Below are 20,979 nucleotides of genomic sequence, written 5' to 3'. Positions count from 1 at the left end.
CTTGAGGGCTGGGAGAGGCTACACTCTGAAGGTATTGGACACTCAGGTTAATTAATGACACTAACTTATAGGAATTGTACCTTTTTATTCTTTCCATAGCTGTAGTGGCTCAGGATCCCAGCGAGGAATTAAGAGCTTCTTGTACTATACCTTATGCAAATAAATAACAGAAGAAAATCCCTGCCCTAGAAAAGTGGTTCTCAGCCTTTTTGGGCTCAGGAACAATTTGTAAACTTGATAGCCTCTCACAACCTAATAAATAGCTTTAGAGCAAAACAAATAAATGAACCTCATTTACTTAATATTCTTACCCACAGTATATAATATACACATTAATATAATAAGTACACTATGTGTACCATAGTTTGAGCTCCTGCCCCACAGGTCTGGCTGGACTTGGCTTCCTGCTCTGGGTGTTGTGACATACAGGGTTGTAGCATCACTCAGGGGGGCCAGCCAGGCCAAATTTGTATAAGTGGCATTGCAAACTGGCACCTGGGATCACAGTACCATTCACTCAAATTTGGCATGGCTGGTTCTCCATCATCATGATGAAGGGCCAAACCTGAGTGGTGCTATGACCCCTGAAAGAGGTAGCAACTCCCAGAGTGGGAAGCCGAGCCCCATCAGCCCCAGATTTGGAGCCGCAGGGACTGCAGCTGTGACATAGGTGCAGGGTCTGAACCCCTTCCACCACAAGCCTTCCACACCTCTATGGAAACAGGACCTGACTCCTCTCCTCCCCTCAAGAGCCTCCATGTCCCTTCAACACATTCTGGTGATTTAATTTTGGGTCATGACTCATGACCCACAAGTTGAGAAAACCTGTTCTAGAGACTTTGCAATCTAGGATTTAGACATTTAAGTTGATACAATTTTGTAAATAAATGGCACAATTGAGAGCTAGTTTCTAGGCCCTGCAAAGGCCATGGCAACTTTTCCCCCTCCCCCTTACCCTACTACTTCATTTTTTAAAAATGTAGTTTTCTGTCCCCTTTCCTGGCAAAGATATCCCGATATAAACTGTTTGCTGTGATTGAAAGTTTGTCATCAGATTATAGTCTTTCTAAAGATCATAGTATTTATAGTCCCTCCCTGTAGCTGGCCTCTGGTGTCCACGTAAACCAGAGCCAAAAGTACTTTGATTTTTGGCAGAATGCCCATTCAGTTCATGGCTTTTTATGAGGCACTGCCTTTCAGGATTCTGTTGCTGGTAGTACAGCTGCCACAGTTCCCTTCTAGCTGTCTGCTGGTAGCTGAGCTGACTCACCTGTTGATAGCCACTGTAGCGTCAAGAAGAGGAAGCCAAAAATAGCGAGAGGAAGTGTGATCTAGTGGACTAAACACTGGACTGAGAATAAGGGACTTCTGCATTCTACAGCCCCATATATACAACAGTAATAAACATGTTTAATATGGTTATACCTAAGCCATGTTATAACATGTTTATTCTTTCCCACGTGGAAAGAACCCCTCCCTCCACTGTTTTAGCCATGTTAAGGAACCATATTTTAGCCTAGGTAGCTATCAGCGTTAAAATATAGTTTTCTTATAGATTTCTGGTATTGTTTTTATTTTTTTGTCTACAGAGGCAGTTTTTAAAAAAGTTATAATGTGGTTTGTCTACAACCATATTTAAACATGGTTATCTTTGTTGTATAGACAAGGCCTAATCCCAGTGTTTATAACAACTCCTTCAAAGGGAATGAACAGAAGAGAGCAATTATCAATTACCAAGTGATCCATGCCCTGTCATCCAGGCCCAACATCTGGCAGTCTGAGGCTTAGAGACACCTACAGTATGGGGTTGCATGCGCTTGGCTAATTGGCATTAATAGACCTATCTTCCATGAATTTATCTAATTCTCTTTTGAACCCAGGTATACTTTTTGTCCTTCACAACATCCTCTGGCAACCAGTTCCACAGATTGACTGTGCATTGTGTGAAGAAATACTTCCTTTTGTTCGTTTTAAACCTGCTGCCTATTAATTTCATTTGGTGACCCTACTTCTTGTCTTATGAGAAGGAGTAAATAACACTTCCTTATTTACTTTCTCCATACCAGTCATGATTTTATAGACCTCTATCATATCCCCCCATAGTCATCTCTTTTCCAAGCTGAAAAGTCCAAATCTTATTAATCTCTCCTCATACAGAAGCTGTTCCATACCCCTAATAATTTTTGTTGTCCTTTTCTGAACCTTTTCCAGTTCCAATATATCTTTTTTGAGGTGGGGCAACCACACCTGCACGCAGTATTCAAGATGTGGGCGTACCATGGATTTATATAGAGGCAATATGATATTTTCTGTCTTCTTATCTATCCCTTTCTCACTGATTCCCAACATTTTTAGCTTTTTTGACTGCCGCTGCACATTGAGTGGATGTTTTCAGAGAACTATCCACAGTGACTCCAAGATCTCTTTTTTGAGTGATAACAGCTAATTCAGATCCATCGTTTTGTATGAATATTTTGGATTATGTTTTCCACTGTGCATTACTTTGCATTTATCAACAGTGAATTTCACCAGCTATTTTCTTCCCTAATCACCCAGTTTTGTGAGATCCCTTTGTAGCTCTTCACAGTCTGCTTTGGACTTAACTATCTTGAGTAGTTTTGTATCACCTGCAAATTTTGACACCTCACTGTTTACCCTTTTTTCCAGATCATTTATAAATATGTTGAACAGTATTGGTGCCAGTACAGATACCTGGGGGACACCCCTATTTACCTCTCTCCATTCTGAAAACTGACAGTTTATTCCTACCCTTTGTTTCCTATCTTTTAACCAGTTACCAATCCATGAGAAGATCTTCCCTCTTATCCGACGACATCTTACTTTGCTTAAGAGCCTTTGGTGAGGGACTTGTCGAAGGCTTTCTGAAAATCTAAGTACACTATATCCACTGGATCCCCCTTGTCCACATGTGCTTGTTGACCCCCTCAAAGAATTCTGGTTGATTGGTGAGGCATAATTTCCCTTTACAAAGACTATGCTGACTCTTCCCCAAGAAATTATCTTCATCTATGTATCTGACAATTCTGTTCTTTCCTATAGCTTCAACCAGTTTCCCTGATACTGAAGTCAGGGTTACCTGCCTGTAATTGACAGGATCACCTCTGGAGCCCTTTTTAAAATCGGTGTCACATTAGCTATCCTCCAGTCATTTGGTGCAGAAGCTGATTTAATGATAGGTTACAGACCACAGTTAGTAGTTCTGTAATTTCACATTTGAGTTCCTTCAGAACTCTTGGGTGAATACCATCTGGACCTGGTGTCTTCTTACTGTTTAATTTATCAATTTGTTCCAAAACTTCCTCTAATGACACCTCAATCTGGGACAGTTCTTCAGATTTGTCACCTAAAAAGAATGGCTCAGGTTTGGGAATCTTCCTCACATCCTCAGCCGTGAAGACCAATGCAAAGAATTCATTTAGTTTCTCTGCAATGGTCCTTGAGTGCTCCTTTAGCATCTCAATCATCCAGTGGCCCCACTGGTTGTTTTGCAGGCTTCCTGCTTCTGATGTACTTAAAAATTTTTTTGCTATTAGCCAAAGATTCAAAAGGTATCTGTTCTTCAAATTTTTTTTTGGCCTTCCTAATTATATTTTTACACTTCACTTGCCAGCGTTTATGCTCCTTTCTATTTTCCTCACTAAGATTTAACTTCCACTTTTTAAAGAATGCCTTTTTGCCTCTCACTGCATCTTTTATTTTGTTGTTTAGCCACGGTGGCACTTTTTTTGTTCTCTTTCTATGTTTTTTAATTTGAGGTATACATTTAAGTTGAGCCTCTATTATGATGTCTTTAAAAAGTCTTCATGCAGCTTGCAGGGATTTCACTTTTGGCACTGTGCCTTTTAATGTCTTTTTAACTAACTTCCTCATTTTTGTGTAGTTTCCCTTTCTGAAATTAAATGCTACCGTGTTGGGCTGCTGTGGTGTTTTTCCCGCCATAGGAATGTTATATTTAATTATATTATGGTCACTATTACCAAGCGGTCCAGCTGTATTCATCTCTTGGACCAGATCCTGTGCTCCACTTAGGACTAAATCAAGAATTCTCTCTTGTCTCATGTGTTACTGGACTAGCTGCTCCAAGAAGCAGTCATTTACAGTGTCAAGAAACTTTATCTCTGCATCCCATCCTGAGGTGACATACCCAGTCAATATGACAATAGTTGACATCTCCCATTATTATTGGGGTTTTTATTTTTATTGCCTCTCTAATCTTCCTGAACATTTCACAGTCACTATCACCATCCTGGTTAGGTGGTCAGTAATATATCCCTACTGCTATATTCTTATTATTCAAGCATGGAATTACTATCCATAGAGATTCTATGGTACAGTTTGGTTCATTTAAGACTTTTACTTTACTTGATTCTATGCTTTCTTTCACATATAGTACCTCTCCCCCACCAGCACAGCCTGTTCTGTCCATCCGATATATTTTGTACCCTGGTATTACTGTGTCCCATTGATTATCCCCCTTCCATCAAGTTTCTGTGATGCCTATTATATCAATATCCTCATTTAATACGAGGCACTCTAGTTCACTCATCTTATTATTTAGACTTCTAGCATTTGTGTATAAGTACTGTAAAAAACTGTCACTTTTAGCTGTCTGCCATTACATGATGTAATTGAATAGGACTCTTTTTAATTTGACTGTTTCTCATCAGATCCTAACTGTATTTTATCATCTTCCATCTTCTCCTTCTAGCACATAGAGAATCTCCATTAATAGATCCTCTCCTAAGGGATGTCTCTGTTCGAACCACATGCTCCTCTGCACCTGTCAGCTTTCCCCCAGCCCTTAGTTTAAAAACTGCTCTACAACCTTTTCAATGTTAAGTACCAGCAATCTGGTTCCATTTCGGTTTAGGTGGAGCCCATCCTTCCTGTATAGGCTCCCCCTTTTCCAAAAGTTTCCCCAATTCCTAATAAATCTAAACCCCTCTTCCCTACACCATCACCTCATCCATGCATTGAGACCCTGCCATTTTTCCTAACTAGCCCTGCGTGTGGAACTGGAAGCATTTCAAAGACTGCTACCATGGAGTTCCTGGACCTTCAGTCTCTTCCCTAAATTTGGCCTCCAGGACCTTTCTCCTTTCCTTCACTATGTCATTGGTACCTACATGTACCATGACCACCAGCTCCTCCCCAGCACACTTATCTAGATGTCTTGAGAGATCCGCAACCTTTGCACCAGGCGGGCAAGTCACCATACAATTCTCCCAGTCATCGCAAACCCAGTTATCTAAGTTTTTAATGATTGAATCCTCTATAACTATTACCTGTCTCTTCCTAATACCTCGAGTTCCCTCCCCGGAGAGGTATCCTTAGTGCGAGAGGATACTATGACATCATCTGGAAGGAGGGTCCCAACTATGGGATCGTTTCCTTCTGCTCCAGTTGGATGTTTTCCTTCCCTGAGACTTTCATCCTCCTCAACAGCACAGAGGCTGTCAGACCAGGGGTAGAACCATTCTACTGTGTCCTGGAAAGTCTCATATATGTAACTGTCTGTCTCCCTTAGCTCAGCACTCTAGCCTCCATAGCCCATACACAATCTCTGAGGGCCAGGAGCTCCTGGCACCAAATGCACACATACGCCACCTGTCTATAGGGCAGATAATCATACATGCTACACGGAATGCAAATAAACTAGATAGCCCCAACTCTGTTGATGGACTTCTGCCTGCATTCTCTGTTTACTCCTGCCGCTCCTTCCTTTGTTGTTTTGTTTTTATCGGGGGTGTTTATTGCCTGAAGTTTAAAGAATGTTAAGTATATCTAGCTTCCCCCTCACCCTCCCCTTCTAAACCCCCTCGCAAAACTCCCCTGTTTACTAACTCCTCTGGTTGCTTAGGAGCAGGCTTTTTAAAGCCCTAGACTTCCTTAGTAGCGCTGCCCCCTGGTTAAGGGTTGATGGATGCTAACGGGCTTAGGGATCAAAGCCTTGTTAAGAAGCTCTCAGCCTTGCCTACCAGTCCCCTAGGCTTGGCACGTGATCCCCCAAACGAACACACCACACCATATTTCAGTTAAGCAGCAAGCACCCCACAAACACACATGCTACAGACAACAAACTTACCCCAAGGGTCATGTAATCACTGTTGTTTTATCCCACAATGCTTTATGTGCTGCACTCCAGTATTTGTGGGAGTCCATGCAAACCTTGTAAGTTCTAAGGGAGGGGGGGGTGTTCATTGTGCAATATCTGCCTAATTAATTATTATATATAATATGCTGCAAAGGCTATTGCTTATGGAGTTGGCTACTAGACAGCTACAATCAATACAGATAATGTATTGAAATGAGTCTTTTAAAACGTTATTTAATAAATTAACTGATAAGCTTCTTGATTGCTATATCTTGGGGAAAAGAGCTTGCAAGATGTGTTTTATGTTGCCTGTTGTATGTATATGTTTTTTGTTAGAGTACATGAACAATATGGATATTTGAATCTATATACACATCAACTCTTTATCCATACTCAATTTTTTTCACCATTCTTGATATTTATTTCTTCCAATGCATAGTACTTATTATAGCAACTTTAACTTAAAAAAGCTTTTTTTGGTCTGTGAGTATGTGAAATGTAGCCCAATTAAAATAATAGTAGGAAGTATTTGCACGCCTGGCTTTCTAAAAGATTTATTTATAAAGTGTATTGATATTATTTTGTTTTTTGATTTAAGAGAATAAAAGTCAGAAAATAGTACTGGAGTCCATAAGGCTACTCATGGTACCAGCAGTAAGCAGTAGGCCCAATAACGTTTTCAGAATTGGGCCCTTTAATGAGGGAGTACTGCAATGACATTTTTTCCTTGTCTTCCATATTACACTAAAAATGGTCAACAGCAGATATTTTTAAAAACTGATCTAGAAAAGTAAAATATACAGCACAAAAGCAAAATTAATCACAGTAATATAGTTATGAGCCTAGGTGATCTAGTGTGTATATATAGTATTCTATTCCAAACAGCAATTCAGTGTAGTCTCACTTTACCTAAATACATAAACTGATCCAATATGGAATTTGAAAATAAATAAGTCTAAAATATATAGTGAAAAAAATCTTGATTATGAACAGTGCTTGTGTTGTAGTTTGTGTGTAAAGCAGATGTTATCTAATAAGGAAATCCATCTTTAAAACATTTTTCTGTAAAATCACATTTATAGCATGTCCTTTGTAACATCTACCTTCCTAATACACTTGCTCTTTTGCCTCATGTAGACAGCTTTTTACAGGATCATAGTATTTTTACATATAAGATTGGTAATAAGTTAGAATCACATAATTTGCATTGAACATTACTGGCTACATTTAACTTTATAAAATATGGATAAATGTTACTAAAACAAAAGCATTTTAATTAACTTTTCATTTTTCAGCATGATCAGTTTTGTCTGAGCTTTTAGTATTGTAACTAGCAACGTACCTTAGTTTGTTTCAACTGAAACATGCTGTTTCCAATTGCTTTAGTGACCAAGTAATGCGTTTAATATTTAACAGAGGTGAACTATGCCTCTGTTTTCATTCCACTCCAGTGGGTTTGGTAAATTTTTCCTAACTCAAGAAACACTTTGTATATCAGAGATACATGATTCCTTGCTTTCCTGGGAGAAAACAAACATTTACTTTCCTGCATATATCCATTTCAGTCTTTTTAAAATAATAATTTGCTCTGCCCTGCTTTGCTTCACCGAGCTACTCTTATAGATCCCTAGCTCCTCCCCCTACAGTAAGATCCTGCCTACTGTCTTCAGCCAATATCAGGTTTTTTGCCCTTATATGGTATAGAAGTGGAGCATGTTTAACAGAGAACACATTCCAAAAAATAATGGAGTGGTCATCTTTGCTGCTGTCAATGAAACTGTGAAAGGCTTCTCCTACTGCTTCTAGACTAAGAAGAAAGAATCTCTGCATTGAGAGAAGAAAAGAATGCCCCGTTTGGTGAGTGCATGTTTGCTCCACTTGGACATCTCATATGTCAAGATAAACTCTTTCTTTTTCTAATTAAGCCCAGAATCTTTCATCACATCTCTGCTAAATAGGCTTAAGGTTTTTGATCTTTCCACAGGGATCACAGTGTAACCCTTCTGCCCATCAGAGTTGGCAGCAACAAGGGCCGGGTTCAGTATCTAGGGGTTCCATTCCAATAACACAATGCAAAACTGTCTTGAGCCCCCACCCAGTGACCTGGGACAAACGTATACCACTATCCCTGGGCACCTCTAAGAGGCAATACTTCCCCTCTCGCAAGCACAGAGTCTCAGTGTAGCAAAAGCCTTTTGATAACAGAGAGAAACAATGTGGCATTATGTTTGGGAAACACCACCAACAGGATTCATAACACAACCCATGAGCAAAAACCCACCCCAAGCAAATTGGGCCATGTCCTTTCCCTTTGGTTCTTGAGTCCAGCAACCCAAAAGTCCAGCAACCCAAAAGCCTCTGTCCCTGGTCAATGCAGCCCCAGAGTTCGAAAGTTTATCTGCAGAGTTTAACCTCCCAGCCTGGGTGGAAAGGCAGGGGTTAAGGGGCACCTTACGTGGTCCCAAGCCGACTGCTCCGCCAGCCATCCCATAAGCCACCCTGCAGTATATCTTCAGGCCCCGCGCCACCTAACACAGCACTCACTGATTTCACCTTTTAGTAATTTTAACTCTTTAGTAATTTCAGCTTGTAGTAGGGGAGCCTCAGTACTGGTGAATTCAGCTCACAGCTTGTAACTAGACTCCTAATAGAATCAAAATTAGCTCTGATATTCCACAGTGGAGAGAGGAGACAGTGCAATTAGAATTTAGGGCCCTCACAAGGGGACATACCATAAGACATTTAATACCTATCTCTAACCTCTCTCAATTCACTGGATTTTGGAACCCATGACCCTTGCCTAGCGAGTGCTGCTTAGTTGATGGCGAGTCCCTCCATCATAACAAAAGGCCAAGTACAGTTCCACTGTCCTTGATTCACATAATCAGGCTAATAACAGTTTATTCTTTCTGCCCCAATAACAGAGAAACTGGGGTTCCTACAGCAGCCAGAGTGACCATCTAGGTGGGGTGGGTGTGCCTAAACAAATGAGATCAGCCCCTGAAGTTCTTTTCCACAACTCGCCACCAGATGTCAGGGTATAGCTCATCCTGACTCTGCTTACATCAGGAAAGAGAAGAGTCACCAGCCATCTACTCAAATTAACGGATCTGCAAATATTTATGCTGTGACAGACAAGGGAACTCTTCTTTCCTTATCCCACCCTCTCTCCTGTCATTTTGACCTTGGAAATCTCACTTCCCATGTACTCCCCTTTTCCTTTTCTAATCTTTTCATTGTTCTTCTTTTTCCTGTTCTTGCCCATCCATCTATTCATTGACCACGTGGAAGCATTAGACTGTCTGAGCATCAGTGACAGCAGGGAATATGCCTGTTGTCTTGTTCTTACACAGAAGAATCTATTATTGTCTTATGTGGAAGTTCTGCCTGGGTAATGGCTAATGGGGTCAGGCTCCAGTATAGGATTGCAAGGCATGTGGTTTTCGACCAGAATGCCCAGTTGAAAAGGGACTCTGGTAGCTCCGGTCCGCACTGCTGACCGTGCCGTCAAAAGGCTAGTTGGCCGCCCACAGCGGAGCAGGCAAGGTGCCAATCAACTCCATGGCTCCCAGAAAGCTGCAGGCATCTCTCTCTGGTTCCTAGGCTTAGGGGTGGCAACGGGGGCCCTGCATGCTGCTCCCCACCCCGAGCACTGTCTCCGCAGTACCTATTGGCCGGGAACCACGGCCAAGGGGAGCTGCAGGGGCAGTGCCTGCAGGCAGGGGCAGCCGCAGAGTTGCCTGGCCAGGCCTCCGCCTAGGAGACAGAGGGAAATGCTGGCAGATTCCTGGGAGCTGCCTGAGGCAAGCGCCACCCGGAGCCTGCACCCCCAACCCCCTCCCATGCCCCAACTCCCCTGCCCGAGCTCTGAGCCCCCTCCTGCACTCTGAACACCTCGGCCCAAGCCCAGAGCCTCCACCTGCACCCCAAACTCCTCATCTCCGGCCCCACCCCAGGGACTGCACCCCCAGATGGAGCATTTAGAACATTTAGAAAATGACATTTTAAATTAATTTATTGGAGAATTAAAAAGAATATGTGAAAAATACCTTTAAAATGCTAGGCCATTTGTGAATTATCCCAACAGAGGTTCACCAGACTCTACCAAGAAAATAACAAACATTCACATTTGGTCTGAGTATAATAATTTTTAACCCAAATTTTTCTGAAACGTATAAGCTCCTGAAAATAGGTGCTTAGAATGGAAGTGTCTTTTCAACCATTACTGTAATGCTAATACCACAATGCTATACCTTTTAAGAGCAGGTGTGACAAAAGAAGGTTAAGGGTGATGTGATCACAGTCTATAAGTACACACATGGGGAACAAATATTTGATAATAGGCTCTTCAATTTAGCAGGCAAAGGTATGATATGATCCAATGGCAAGAAGCTGAAGCTAGACAAATTCAGATTAGAAATGAGATGCAAATTGTTAATTGCTGTGGATTCTCCATCATCGGCACTGTTAAAATCAAGATTGGATATTTTTTCTAAAAAAAGAGGCTCCAGTTCAAACAAAAATTAATTGAGGTAAGTCCTAAGGTCTGTGTTATTCAGAAGACCATGCTCAGTGATCACAGTGGTCCCTCCTGTCATTCTAATCTATGAATTTAAAATATTAACCTTTTTATTTTTTGTTTTCAGGGAAATCCAGCGTAAGATTACAAGAGAGAATGCTTAGACATGAGGCGAATCCATTCGATTAGTGCACAATAATAGGAGACGCAGCACTACAATAGGAACAGAGGATATTGTAAACCAATTGAAGGCATTAAATGAATATTATCAAGTCAAATGTGGCACAACATTTTGTTTTTTAAAGAAATAAGTTTTTACAAAACCAGATCAACAGAAATATTTCCATTATTTTTTCTTAGTTCTAATGGAAACTTACTGTTTTAAAATAATAAACCTCTCTTGCCATACAAATGCACAGAATGGATTTTGAAGGTTTCAACCTCAGTATGGAGCTGCTATCAAGGCACATCACTGGTTAGGCTTAAGGCAAATAGTTCATTTGGAAATGAGGACAACCGTGGTCTGACAAATTATAGTACTTCTTTCTGTCCAGACTCTGTGTTAGGAAAAGACCTGCCAATTTCATTGTTGGGAACTTTTAATTTAAACAAAGAGGGTCAGCTCAGCAATTCCTCTTTCTGGGGTAAATACACTGAGTACCCTGCAGTTTAATGTGTGTAGCTCTTTCAAAGGACCTTAAACACTCGAGTCCTGCCTGTACTGCATGGACATTATAGGTGGCATGGCAAAAGGGTAGGAGTTTGTCATCTTTGTAGGTAAAACAGTGGTGGGGTAGAGAGGGAAGGGGTGGGACATTGCCTGAATGACAGGCACACCAAACAGGGCAGAACAACTGTAGAACCATGTGCTCCTTTTTCCTTGCTGATGGACAATAGCTGGAATTCCATGTCCCCCCTCCGCAGCAGGATGCTGATCACCCACCTGTGCAGCATGCTGGTGCCCTGGGCCTCAGCAATGACTGCACTGCCTGGTGGGGAGGGCAAGGGGATGTTTCCAGTGCACCCTCCCGCTGCTCACGGAAGGGTAGGGAGAAGAGGCACCACCAGGGGGAGCTGATGTGAAGGTGGGGGCAAGCAAGAGAGAGAGGGCATTCCTGTAGGGGGAGCTTTGGGAGGAGTTTGCGGGGAAGGTAGGAGAGATGGGAGTGAGCTGTACTGGGGGGAGAGTTGCAAGGGGGAAGGAGTTGAGACTAGGGGACTTTGTATGGGGGCGTTTGGGGGCTTGTGGTGAGGACTGGGAAATGGGGCTCCCCAAAGATAGCCCAGCTGGAGACTCTCTGCCTCCAAATTCCACCCTCCCCAGTCGTTCTCACAATGAGCGAGGAAGAGAATCATGCTCCTAACCCCGGTAATTACGGGTTGATGCTTGTCGTGCCCGCCCGCCCCTCTTTTTTTCTCCCCGTCGGGAAAGCGAAACATCTCGGCACAGGGCCTCCATAGGAGCCGCTGCTTAGGGGCCTTTCGGAGAGCCAATCGGAACACGTGTACAGGGAGCCAATCAGAGAGGCTGTGACATCCTGTGAGGGATGGGGAGAGAGCGTCCCCAAGCAGGAGGCTGCCCCAGGAGGTTACGGCTCTGGTGGTGCGTCCCGCTCCTGCCGCTCTAGCGCCCCTCCTGCAGCGGCAGGGGTCCCTCCAGGACATGGAGCCTGCCCAGGCGGGACAGGTTGTGGTGATTGGCAGGTAAGCTCCAGCGGTCTCTCCTGTTTGGAGGCAGGGTCTAGAGTCTAGATGCAGTGGCCAGAGGGAGCAGCAGGTACCGGCGGTGCTGAGAGCCACCAGGGGCTCTGGTGACAAATGCCACAGGGAGGTGGGAAGGGTGTGGGCATTTCACCTCAACCCTGCCAGTGAAACCACAGCCCTGGACTTTGGGCTGTTGGTATCGATTCCTGATGCTGTCTATGTGCTGCCAATAGGTGCAGGCACAAACTGTTGCCTTAGTTTTTGCTGCTGTAACAGCAGCCAGATACCACAGCGAGGTGTTAGCTGAGAATAATCTATCTAAATTGTGCAACAGTGAACATTACTCAGAATTAGTACAAAAGGCATCAGCTTTAAAATTATTCTCCAGCCGGGAAAACTTTTGCTCTAATGTGATTGGTTTACGTTCATGTGTCATTCTGTTGCTGATAAATTTGGATCCTTCTGAAAACTGTGTGCTGCAGTCCAGTGTAGTCTCTTTTGTTATGCCTTTTTATAGCTTGGTGAGCATGTGCTCATTTTCTCCATATTCATTTACTGTGAAGCACAACCCTCCATGTATTTTTCTGCGTGCTGTGTGGGTGAATAAAGTTGTGTTCAGGTTTACGTAAAGGTCATAAAGCATGCAGAGAAGCTTAGAGATAAGATACAATATCACAATGATACTTATTTGAAGCATGACATGAAGAAGTAGCATTTTGGGACTGAGGCATTAATACAAGTCTCATTTCAATTTGTTTTTGAGATTAAATAAAAAAGCTAATCAGTTTTAAAAAGTAGTTTTTTCCAGTTACTTCAGATTTATCAATGGCTCTGAGTAACTACTGTAAATGCACACCTGCTACTGACTGGCTAAAGTACTCTGCCACCTGCCTTGAGAGACCATTTGAGGTGTGACCTATATTTTCAGGCATGTGTCTTCATGCTGTCACATGACAGTGACTAGACTAATAGCTAGGGGTCACACTTAGTTACCCGTCATTTGCCATTGGTATGCTGAGGGTCAGAAGGCTTGTCCTGTCTGTACATGATGTGTAATGCCACCATACGACATGACCTAACCTAGACAAAGTGTGGGAATGTTGTGAGAGGTGGGCACACTATAGCTACCTGAAACTAAGTCCTGGGTCCCTCTTGCACCAGTGTTGTTTTGACATCTTACAAGTGCTGTGCTCTCTGAGTGTGTTAGTCAAAGTATAGAACGGAGATTTTAAAAAGCATGCTAAAACTTGACTTCTTTCTTGGGATCAAGACACCACAATATATGGATTTCTCCTTAATATTGAAGGTGCAAAATAATAAAAAGCTTATAATAATTTAAGAAGCACTTGACAAATACTTCAGTGATAACCACAATATAAGGATGCCACAGTGGCTAACAAGTTTTAATCCCATATCTGCATGGATTCAGTAAACTGCTTAGAAGTTGATGAGAACTGGGTTTTTTTTTTTTTAATGGAATCCTGTTTCTTTTTTCAGAGAAAGAGGAGAGAATAGCTTTGCGCCAGCTCAGCGACATTTAATGTGAAGTTAAATTCTGTTTTTGTTCCAATTATTTCCATTGTTTCCTTCTGTCTCCTTGAAAAGCTTCCTGTTTTGTTTTTAACTGAAGGCTGGAGCAAGACTTTTCCGGTTTTCTTTTCTCTTCTGCCTTTCCGTTGCTCCCTGGCCTATTGCTGGTTCTCTCTTTCATTACCCATGTCCTTCTTCACTGTTGGTCACATGGCCTTGTAGAGAGAAACTTTCCAAGTCTGTGGCACTCATGCAGTTCAAAGGAAAATACAAGAGCAGTTCCTCTCAGCAACAAGAGGAAACATGGTGTAATAGTTAAAAAACACATGAATGGAAGTAAGAAGATCTGGTTTCTATTCTTGGCTTTGTTACAGATTTGCTGTGTGACGATAGTCAAGTCATTTAACCACTCTGTACCTTAGTGTCCCTATTTGAGGATAATGGATATTGTGAAGCTTAATTTATTAACATTTGTGAATTGCTTTGAGATCCTGGGAGAGTAGATGCTATAGAAATATGAACTATTGTTGTGCTGCTCTTCACTCGTTTGTACCATGTTGCAAGCTGTGACATGACCTCTCCAAAGGCTGTTGACTGAGCTCTTCTGCACAGGCTACAGCATGGTGGCACACCTCAGCATGGGAGTTCTTAGGCTGGTCTAACTCAAGCTTTGGGGTGTGTCCAGAATTCAGAGGACACAAAGATGCCTTAAAGCCATATTTGCCCCTCTTCTCATCCCCTGCTGTACCTCCTGAACTGCACTGTCCAGGAGGTGTAGCTCAGAACAGAGTACTATGTTTTCAGTGACTTGTCATATCATTGAGAGCTTATTTTAACAGTTTAAATAAAAAACAAACCCACAAATTATTTGTGCCCCCCTCTTTGTCCTTCCCTCTTGCAGCCTTTCACTATTACGTCCTCTTCTCTAGTTTCCTTGCTACCTGCCCCTCCAAAATCCTTTATGATTAGTCATATAAATTATTATATTGGTGTTCAGACAGATAGAGGCCATATTGCAGTCTACTGCATTCAGTGCACATTTTTCTTAGGTAGGAAAAGTCAATACTCATTTAAATCAATTGAGTGCCAATCCTTTTGATGGTGTCGAAGTGAACCATGTAGTTACAGCATAAACATTTTTATTTATTTCCTCTTCAGCGGACTCATTGGTCGCAGCTGGGCTATGGTGTTTGCTGGTGGAGGCTTCAGAGTGAAACTTTATGATGTTGTGCAACAGCAGATAACAACTGCTCTGGAATACATTAGGTAGGTCACCTGATTTTTTTGACTGAGATAAACTGGCACTGCAACATAAATCTCTATTCAGGTCTAGCATTTACAATTATGAAAATATTCTGACCACAATCCCTTTTCTTAAAAAAGGAGCCTAAAGTTAGCTTGTCGGGTGGTAATTTTCAAAAGTGCCTAAGTGACTTAGGAACACAAGTACCATTGAATTCAGTCGGATTGTGCTCTTAAGTCATTTAGGGTCTTTAAAAATTACTACCTGTAGGGGCCTAAAGATGGATATGGAGCTTAATCTCCTATTTTTGAAGACTTCGGCCTACAGGATCTTAGGGTTTAGTCACCCACCAATTCTAAACTTGGTGATTTCATAATTCAGGAATGGAATACAAGAGAGAATTGGGTACCACTGTACAATTGTAAGCTGAAAATATATGCACATAGAGGCTTTTGAATGAAAAGGAAGCAGAGTCTAAATAGTTTCCAACATGGAAGGATATCAATGGTTGTGTTCCTCAGTGATCACTACTGGATTCTGTATCTATTAACAACCTGGCAGAAAGGGTGACTAGTGAGGTAGCAAGTTTTACTGATGACTCAGTTATTGTTAATTAAAATGGGGAAGTGTTATAAAGAACTGTGAGCCATCTTAGGGCTAGTGACAATCTAGCCCTTATATGATCATGCAGGGAGGGGGAGGGGGGGAGTAAAGCTTTTCTCCCTTCTTCTCCAATTTGTCTGCCAAGTTAGAGCTACGTGGATCTTACCTCCAAGTGCTGGGGGGAGCACAGAGGCTGAGAGCCAGATATTACATCCCAAGGAAGCAAGTGGGAGAGGTGACGTGTAGGCTGAGCCATGGTTCTGGTGGGTGGAACATGGGGCGGCAGAGCCAGCTGACTGTGTGGGGAGAGAAATATGAACCAAAAAGGGTTGTCGCAGATTACACACCAGTGAACTAGGGTGGGCAGAAAAGCACGTCTTCTGTGGTTCTTTGTGGTGCAGTCCAGCTACCCACTGTTTTACTCAGGGCTGTGCTAAAATGCATTGTCTAGCCCTAAACTAGGAAATTGGGCAACATGATGGGAGATGAGTCCTCCACTTACTGTAGGTATGACATTTTGTTGTTGCTTTGTGATGTTTGTTGTGACATGAAATAACTTCATACGTTCTGGTGACACCATAACCCAATATAAATACCTTTATACCACAATATCACAAGTTGTGCCTTTCTGAATTAGAGAAATCAGTGGTGGCTGTGAGGGAGTTAGAGTATCTACAGGAAAGTAAAGGCTGGACTACACTGAAAACTTCCATCGGTATAGCTACATCTCTCAGGGTGTGAAAAATTCACACCCCGAGAGATGTAGCTGTAGACAGTTCTAGGTCGACAGAAAAATTCTTGTCAGCTTAGCTACTGCCTCTTGGGGAGGTGGATTAACTGCAGTGACGGGAGAACCCCTTCTGTTACTGTAGTAGGTGTCCGCAAAAAGAAAAGGAGTACTTGGGGCACCTTAGAGACCAACAAATTTATTTGAGCATAAGCTTTCGTGAGCTACAGCTCACTTCATCTGATGCATTCCTGTGGCACCTTAGAGACTAACCTCCTGTGGCACCTTAGAGACTAACTTACTGTGGCACCTTACAGACTAAATTTGTTAGTCTCTAAGGTGCCACAGGAATGCATCCAATGAAGTGAGCTGTAGCTCACAAAAGCTTATGCTCAAATAAATTTGTTAGTCTCTAAGGTGCCACAAGTACTCCTTTTCTTTTTGCGAATACAGACTAACATGGCTGCTACTCTGAAACCTGTAGTAGGTGTCTACACCGAAGTGTTACAGTGGTGCAGTTGCAGTGTTTTGAGTGTAGACATATCCTAAGAAAAGGTTATGTGTGAAATGCTGGCAAAACTCCCATGGACTTTAATGGGGTCAGGATTTCACCCAAGCACTTTGAGCACAGAAAAAAGAGCATAAAAGGAGATAGACTAGTTGGATGTTTCCACATAGTCTCTTCCTTCATGCATAACTCTTAAGGCACTCTGTAGTAAAAAGCAATACATGTCAAGAGACTTAATTCTTCCTTAACACAATATAATTAATCGGTGAAACTAAGGCCTTGGCTACACTTGCAAATTACAGTGCAATAAAGGAGCCCCGGGTGCACTAGCTCGCTACCTGTCCACACTGGCAAGGCACGTAGCACGCTCTGACTCTCTGGCTACAGCGCTGCTGGTACTCCACCTTGGCTAGTGGAATAACATTTGTTGCACCCCTGCTGGAGTGCTGGGGCGCCAGTGTGGACGCCCTGGTCCTGTAGTGTGCTCTGATCGGCCTCCAAAAGTGTCCCGCAATGCCTGTGCTAGCCACTCTGGTCATCACTTTGAACTCTACTGCCCTGCCCTCAGGTGACCAACCGTCAGCCCCACCTTTTAAATTCTCTGGGAATTCTGAAAAATCCCTTCCTGTTTGCTCAGCCAGGCGTGGAGTGCTATCAGCAAATCTTTCCACGTGACCATGCCTCCACGTGCCAGGCGAGCCCCAGTATGGAGCAATGGTGAGTTGCTGGCCCTCATCAGTGTCTAGGGGGAGGAAGCTGTCCAGTCTCAGGTGCGCTCCAGCTGTAGGAATTACAATACCTTCGGGCAGATATCAAGGGACATGATGGAAAGGGGCCATGACCGGGACGCAGTGCAGTGCAGTGCAGAATTAAAGTGAAGGAGCTTTGGAATGCCTACCACAAAGCCCGTGAGGCAAACCGCCGCTCCAGTGCTGCCCCCACGACCTGCCATTTCTACAAAGAGCTGGATGTGATACCTGGAGTGACCCCACCTACACTCCAGGGACCGCCATGGACACTTCAGAGCCCAGTGCAACAGGGCGGCAGGAGGAGGAGGAGGAGCAAAGTAGGCGCGAGGGTGCTGAGGCGGAGGAAGACACCCCGGAATCCCTAGATGCATACAGCCAGGAGCTGTTCTCAAGCCAGGAGGAAGGTAGCCAGTCGCGGCGGCCGGTGCTTGGCGAAGGACAAATACCGGAAGAGGTTCCTGGTAAGTGGCTTTTAGTTTGGGAAGGAAGTTATTTGGTGCGGGGTCTTGGGGCTAGGAGAGTTAGGGCTGCATGCATGCCTAGATGCGTAATAAGGCGTTGATTTGCGCTCTCACATCGCGGTAATCGTCCTCAGTGATCTCTTCAAAGGTCTCATCCAGAACTTGGGCAATGCGCTTGCGCAGGTTTCTCGGGAGAGCCACTGTGGTCCTTGTCCCAGTCAGTCTAACTTGTCCGCACCACTGTGCCGTGAGGGGCGGGGGGACCATTGCTGCACACAGGCAAGCTGCATATGGGCCAGGACGGAAGCTGCATTGCAGTAGAAGACCCTCCCTTGCTTCCCAGGTACCCCTCAGCAGCAAGATATCTTTCAGGACGAACTCCTGTGGAAAATGTGGGGACAGTGTTCAGTGTAGGGGCCCCCTGCCGCTGTTGGCTCTCCCTAAGACACAGAAACCCAGAGGACAGTACAGCCGTGAAACAATCAGTCACGCTTGACCCTGTGCTTACTTACCATTTAGGGGCTCCCATGGGTTATGTGCACTCGTTTTGGGATGGGCAAATTATGATGTTGTGTAGACTGCGCTTGCCCTTAAGTACGGGGGAATCATTGCTCTGTCTGTTGTGAACAATGCTGCCTCTGTTAAGTGTTGCATTTTGCCTTTACAGATGCAACCTTCAGATCTCAGCCATCCATGTTATCACCGTCTGAAAGACTCCAAAGAATCAGAAAGAGGCCATGTAGAAGCAAGGAAGACGTGTTGCATGAAGTAATGCAGCATTCAAGTAATGAAAATCAAAAAGTGCAGGAGTGGCGGAAGAGTGAAAGGAGGGTCCGCCAGCAGAATGCGGATCACCGGCACCAAAGCATGGAGCGGCTGCTAAGCATCATGGAGTGCCAAGCGGACTCAATACAGGCGCTTGTAGCAATGTAGGCGGAGCACTACCGCGCCCGCCCGCCCTTGCAGCCCTTGTCCCGAAACTCTTTCCCTTGTGCCCCCATGTCACCTCCAACACACTTTCCCCAACATCTGGGTTCTTACTGCCACCAGCTGCCTCCAACACCTGTAGCTTCACCACCCAGCCTTGAAAACTACGACCCTTACCCGCTGTACTCAACCCCCATTACCATGCAGTATAGCCATCCTGAAGTGCAGCACTCATTGCACAGCTCTCCAGACAGGACATACGCAAATCTGTGATTGTACTGTTCCCCACCCCCTTGGCCTTTCTGTTACCCAAGTAGTTGTGTCTCTTTTCAATAAATGGATTTTTTGGCTTTGAAAACATTCTTTATTATTGCATAAAGTAAAAGATACCGTAGCCCAGGAAAGAAACAGGCACTGCAAGTTAGCGTAGCAAACACCGATTCCTACTAACATTGGAACAATTGCACTTCACTCCCGTGCAGGGCACCAGACATTACTGGTGGCACTCAGCCTCAAATTGCTCCCTCAAGGCATCCCTAATCCTTGCAGCCCCGCGCTGGGCCCCTCTAATAGCCCTGCTCTCTGGCTGTTCAAATTCAGCCTCCAGGTGTTGAACCTCCGAGTTCCATGTCTGAGTGAATCTTTCACCCTTCCCTTCACAAATGTTATGGAGGGTACAGCACGTGGATTTAACCGCGGGGATGCTGTCATCGGCCAGGTCCAGCTTCCCATACAGAGAGTGCCAGCGGCCCTTTAAATGGCCAAAAGCACACTCCACAGTCATTCTGCACCGGCTCAGCCTGTTGTTGAACCTCTCCTTGCTGCTGTCAAGGCTCCCTGTGTAGGGTTTCATGAGCCACGGCATTAAAGGGTAAGTGGGGTCTCCAAGGATCACAATGGGCATTTCGACTTCCCCTAAGGTGATCTTCTGGTCTGGGAAAAAAGTCCCAGCTTGCAGCTTCCTGAACAGGCCAGTGTTCCGAAAGATGCATGCGTCATGCATCTTTCCAGGACAGCCTGTATTAATGTCAATGAAATGCCCACGGTGATCCACAAGTGCCTGGAGAACCATCGAGAAATACCCCTTCCGATTAACGTACTCGGAGGCTAGGTGGTCTGGTGCCAGAATTGGAATATGCATCCCATCTGTCGCCCCTCCGCAGTTAGGGAAACCCATTTGTGCAAGGCCAGCCACAATGTCATGCACTTTACCCAGAGTCACGGTTCTTCTGAGCAGGATGCGATTAATGGCCCTGCAAACTTGCATCAGCACGATTCCAATGGTCGACTTCCCCACTCCAAACTGGTTAGCGACCGATCGGTAGCTGTCTGGAGTTGCCAGCTTCCAGATTGCAATAGTCACCCGCTTCTCCACCATCAGGGCAGTTCTCAATCTCGTGTCCTTGTGCCGCAGGGTGGGGGTGAGCTCCTCACACAGTCCCGTGAAAGTGGCTTTTCTCATCCGAAAGTTCTGCAGCCACTGCTCGTCATCCCAGACTTGCATGACGATGTGTTCCCACCACTCAGAGCTTGTTTCCCGAGGCCAAAAGTGGCATTCCACGGTGGTGAGCATGTCCATGAATGCCACAAGCAAACTCGTGTCATATGCGTTACTCGAGTCGATATCTTCGGAGCCCTCACTGTCACTTTGGATCATAAGGAATAACTCGACTGCCAAATGTAATATGCTAGCGAGACTCGTCAGCATACTCCTCAGCAGTTCGGGCTCCATGCCCGCAGACCGAAAGGGAAGACAGAGTGCGCAGTACAAAAAATGTTGAAAGATGGTGCCAAATGTGGATGGAAGCAAAGGGAATGCTGGGATGCGAACCAGTGCATCACGGGGCGTTGGGACAGGACCCCACCCCCTTCCCACAAGCCACAGCGCCAGAA

General features: G+C 44.2%; 1 protein-coding gene across 2 annotated transcripts in view; it reads left to right on the top strand.

Moving 5' to 3' along the window:
* Positions 1 to 12,189: 12,189 nt before the first annotated feature.
* Positions 12,190 to 20,979, top strand: part of CRYL1 (crystallin lambda 1) — a 77,269-nt gene continuing 68,479 nt past the window's right edge. The window contains exons 1-2 of one of the 2 annotated variants that reach the window (XM_077809209.1): positions 12,190 to 12,338; positions 15,027 to 15,134. In XM_077809209.1, coding sequence (XP_077665335.1) covers positions 12,298 to 12,338; positions 15,027 to 15,134 — 149 coding nt within the window. In that variant the 5' untranslated portion in view covers positions 12,190 to 12,297. Of the gene's footprint in view, positions 12,339 to 15,026; positions 15,135 to 20,979 lie in introns of those variants that run through there. The other variant, XM_077809216.1, reaches the window with a different exon arrangement.

Source organism: Eretmochelys imbricata, chromosome 1 (genome assembly GCF_965152235.1).
Source record: "Eretmochelys imbricata isolate rEreImb1 chromosome 1, rEreImb1.hap1, whole genome shotgun sequence".
In the NCBI taxonomy this organism is placed as follows: domain Eukaryota; kingdom Metazoa; phylum Chordata; order Testudines; family Cheloniidae; genus Eretmochelys; species Eretmochelys imbricata.
The sequence above is the reverse complement of the archived record's forward strand: the minus strand, read 5'-3'. Positions and strand labels throughout refer to the sequence as shown.